This window comes from Impatiens glandulifera, chromosome 6 (genome assembly GCF_907164915.1).
Source record: "Impatiens glandulifera chromosome 6, dImpGla2.1, whole genome shotgun sequence".
NCBI lineage: Eukaryota > Viridiplantae > Streptophyta > Magnoliopsida > Ericales > Balsaminaceae > Impatiens > Impatiens glandulifera.
The window spans coordinates 7,273,305-7,277,722 of record NC_061867.1 but is presented as its reverse complement, the minus strand read 5'-3'; the positions used below and the strand labels follow the sequence as shown (position 1 = coordinate 7,277,722).

General features: G+C 32.0%; 1 protein-coding gene across 1 annotated transcript; it reads right to left on the bottom strand.

Moving 5' to 3' along the window:
• Positions 1-878: 878 nt before the first annotated feature.
• On the bottom strand, positions 879-4,167 carry LOC124943046 (protein NRT1/ PTR FAMILY 1.2-like). The gene is made up of 2 exons (XM_047483613.1): positions 3,566-4,167; positions 879-1,767 (listed from the first exon to the last, which is right to left on the bottom strand). The coding sequence occupies exons 1-2, from the start codon at positions 4,105-4,107 to the stop codon at positions 894-896; spliced, it is 1,416 nt and encodes a 471-aa protein (XP_047339569.1). The 5' UTR covers positions 4,108-4,167; the 3' UTR covers positions 879-893.
• Positions 4,168-4,418: the final 251 nt, after the last annotated feature.

Here is a 4,418-nt window from a genome sequence, read left to right as displayed (position 1 = left end):
TGGTACGCAATTGAATTGCAATTGAATCCACGTCCCACTCACGCCCAAGCCCACGCTCCACGCACCACCCACGCCCAAGTCCACGCCCCACGCCCCACCCATGCACGCTCCACGCACCACCCATGCCCCACGCCCCCCCACACCCAAGTCCAAGCCCACGCTCCACGCACTACCCCACGCTCAACCCCCACGCTAAACCCTAAACTAAAATCATAAAAGTAATTTTGCATTCAGGTTTGTTCAGCATGTAAAAAAGAAACTGAATGATTATAACGAGAAAGGAAGAATAGAAAGTGAAAGAACCTGAGGAAGCACAGCGTCGCTCAGCGTCGCTCTGACTTGGCGATCGTCCGGCTGGGTAAAAGTAAACGGCTGGGGCTTGGGGCAAATGCCGAGAAAACTTTCCCAAGTTAGGGGGTTTGGCGATCGTCCGGCTTGGGGGGATTCCCGGCTTGAGAGCAATCGTCGCGCGGGTGGAAGACAGCTGGGAAGAGAGGGGGAAAGAAACGCGAAGAAATGGGGGAAAAGGAAAGGAAGAAGAAGAAAAAATAAAAGAAAAGATTAGTAATGATAAAAGTGTCAAAATTTTTAGAAAAATGTTAAAAATAAAAACTGAATTTAGTAAAGTTATTTTTTAGAATGAGATCAATTATCAAATTTCCCCTACAGGAAACATATAAAAAGTAGTGATTCTTATGAGAAAATAAAGGTTATCGGTTAAATTCTTATTTAAAACGTGGGATGAAAATGCAAATTATGTGTTATGCTAGCCTTTTAAATTAAAAAAGTTAAAAATAAATAAAATAAAAAGTTATTGAAATACTTAAAACAGAATTAGGGATATTAATAGAGAAAATAATAGCTTAATAAAATAAACTAATTAGCAACTGTCTTCACACTGACACATTTTCTTCCTCACTCTTCTCTACCCTAACCCTTCCATTAGTATTCTCATATGCCCTACTACAAATAATAAAATAACCCAAATTAACTAAACAAACCCCAGCAAGAACTATACAATAATAATCATAATGTCCCTTATTAATATTACTAGATATCCAACTTTCCTTCCCTCCTCTCTTGCTAACCAAATCAATTCCATTCATCATCAAGCCCGCCACTAGCCCTCCGATTCCACCCGCAATCCCCGAAAGACAACTCGACAAGCTCCACATGCCCCTCGGCAATTCAGACATATACAACTCAGTTTGTCCCACCACACACAACGCATCCGCCACTCCCATCAACATGTTTTGTGGCAACAACCACATAGCCGACATCGGCACGACAGATGTCGGGTCGTCGACGATCCCTAGTTCATGTGCTAGGGATCGTCGAGTAGTTTCCACGCTGGCTCGAACTACCATTGAGAGGAAAGCGAAGCATAGCCCGAGCCCTATCCTTGTGATGGGGCTAAGGTTAGCTGGCTTTCCCATGATCTTGGATGCAGTAGGGATGAGAATTCGGTCGTAGATTACGATCCATGCGATCATCGAGAGGATCATGAAGATGGTGAATGAGGCTGCTGGGATTTGGAAAGTTGGTGTAATGTGGCGGTCCATGGAGTTAACTTGGATTATGGGGAATGTGTTTTGGCTTAAGTTGACTGTCATTAGAATTCCTGTTGACCATATTGGGATAAGCTTAATTAGTCCCTTTAAATCCTCAACTTGATCTATTGTGCAAAGTCTCCATGGATTGGAAGGTTTTCCATCTATGGTTAGGTCATTCTCAGCATCTTCAATTATACAAGCTTTGTTAAAAAAACTGCATGATATATCAAATTCAATGCATTGATTAGTATTTTTGCATTGATAAGATTAATTGATGTTGTTTAAGTTAAATAATTATATTATTTATAATTCATATCATAAAGCCTTCTTATTTGGTTGTCTATTTTGTAAATGCCACAATAATGAGGATGATGTTTTGAAACCGCCTCGCGATAATCAAACGAAACAGTTTTTTCCTGGTTTGATCGGTAGTTGATCGGGGATGATATTTGTGTACCTGATCCATCCTGATCTCTCTGATCACTAAAAACACAATTAAATATATAAAATTACTAATATATTTATTTATTATATTTTATAAGAGTTTTAAATTTATTTCTTTATAATAATATAAAATTTTAATATATTACAAAATATTATATTAAAAAATCCGTTTATATAATTTTATTATATAAAAAATAATATGATATAAACGGTGTCCCGCGGGGATTCCCGAAACCGAACGGAACGGGATGATAAATACATTTCCCGATCCGAACCACGTCATTGCTATTCATACATAATAACTACACAACCATGTTTTTATCTTAAAACTCAACCATCATATCAACTATCTAATTAATCATTTTATTAATTTAAATATCAAAATGATTCTATACTTAAATATTTTATTTTATAATTAATAAATTTAATATTAATATATATAATATTCATTTTATTACATTTAAAATTTTATTTTAATATAAATTAAATTATAAAATTATTTCATTTAAAAAAATTATATTAATTACATTAAATAAAAATTAAAACACAATCTAAATTTAACTATAACCTACCGTATTATATAATATAACATTTAAATTTTAAATAATTTAAATAAATAAATAATTATACAAAAAAAATTAAGTTAAATATATTTGAATAAAAAATATTAATTAATTTATAAATATATCACATTTAAATTTGTATTCATTTAAATTTGTATTTCAATATTAATAAAAGTTAATATTAATATATGTATAGTTTTGTAATATTTATTTAATTATATTTTAAAATTTATTTTAATATAAATTAAATTATTTTTAATTATAAATAATATATTGAGAAGTATATGTGATAATAAAAATTAAAAAAGTTTTTTTTACTTTTTAGTCGAATAAGGGTTATTTGGAGAAAAGTTAGATAAATTCTAAATAATTCGAGACAAATTATTAATTTTAAAAATTTAAAAAAAGTATGTCGATCTTGTTTGGAAACCCTAGGATATAATTTTGAAAAAAATAATTAAAAAACTTCATTTATAATATTATGAAATATACATTAATTATTAATTAGGTATATATTAACAAATTCAATAATGTTTTTTTAAACCCAGTTAGAACTGTTTCCAACCTAACTAATATTATTTATATATTTACTCTTTTTTTTTCCTCAATGCCTACAAAATATATTTTAAAATAGTCTATTGGTTATATATAAACAAACAAGGCCTAATGACTTTCAGTAAAAAATGACATTATTAGAAATTTTACATGTGAAAATTCATCTAAACTTTAAGATATTTTTAAAAGGAAATGTGTTACTAAAGAAGTAATTGAATTGACATAGGCCTTTTAAAATTCAATGGACTCATTTAATGTTTTTATGTTTGTTGGTAAACACCTATATTTGGTTGAGTTTTGGTTTATAAGATAATATATCTTTTTAGACAATTCTACCTACCAATAATTTACTACCCATAGACAAAAATAACACCCATAATGACTTGTTCTATAGGAAATTAAAAAAGAAATAAAGTAGGGATAAAATAAGAAGAAAAATATAAAACATACCTTAGTTTGTCGCTTGGAACCAATGTCGTCGATTCCTTCCCACGATAATACAACGAATTAGCCTTATTCCCATCAGAAACCGTCGACTCAACACCCCTCTTCCGACAAACCGCCACAACCACTTGAACTAAACCAGTCATCAAACTCGACTTACTCGTGTTTGAATTCCGATAAAGTGACGAAGCCATGAAGAACGAAAGCGCGGAAACAAGCATAAGAACCGCTGGCACTCCAAACCCTACTCGCCAACCGAACTTCTCTTGAATATAAACTATGAAAGTCATCGCGATAACAACCGACAAGGCGGACATCGCGTTGTACCAACCTAAGTACGTTTCCATCGCTCCAACTTGCTCTAAGGTGTCGGAATCCTTGAGTTGTTCCGCACCGAAAGCAACAGAAGCCGATCGGATTCCCCCGGCCCCAACCGACATTAATAGGAACGACGAACATAGTAAGACGAGTTGGTAGAATGTCGGTCCTAAACATTGGCTTTCGGAAGTTGCTATGATACATGGAGGTGGCTTTGCTTGTGGTATCATAGTTGTTAGCCATAAAAGAAGTGTACCCTGAATTAGAAATAATAATTCATATTTATTCGAATGGTGTTATTATTTCTACCGTGAATTAGTTTCTAAGCTTTTAATACATATTTATTCATTTTTTGTGACTTAGATTTATTTCATTAAAATTGAAGTACCTTAAGTGAATTTTATTTATTTTATTAACATATTTTTTATATTATTTAATATTTATTATAGCATTAGAAATAATAATAATAATATGATGTGGACAACTCTTTAATATAACGAATCTACTCAATTTTTTTTTAAAATTAAAATATATTTTAATA

Coding starts and splice junctions, on each gene's coding strand:
- LOC124943046 (XM_047483613.1), bottom strand. CDS start 4,107: ATGATACCACAAGCAAAGCCACCTCCATGTATCATAGCAACTTCCGAA. Junction 1,768..3,565: donor GTTCCAAGCGACAAACTAAG/GTATGTTTTATA, acceptor TATATCATGCAG/TTTTTTTAACAAAGCTTGTA.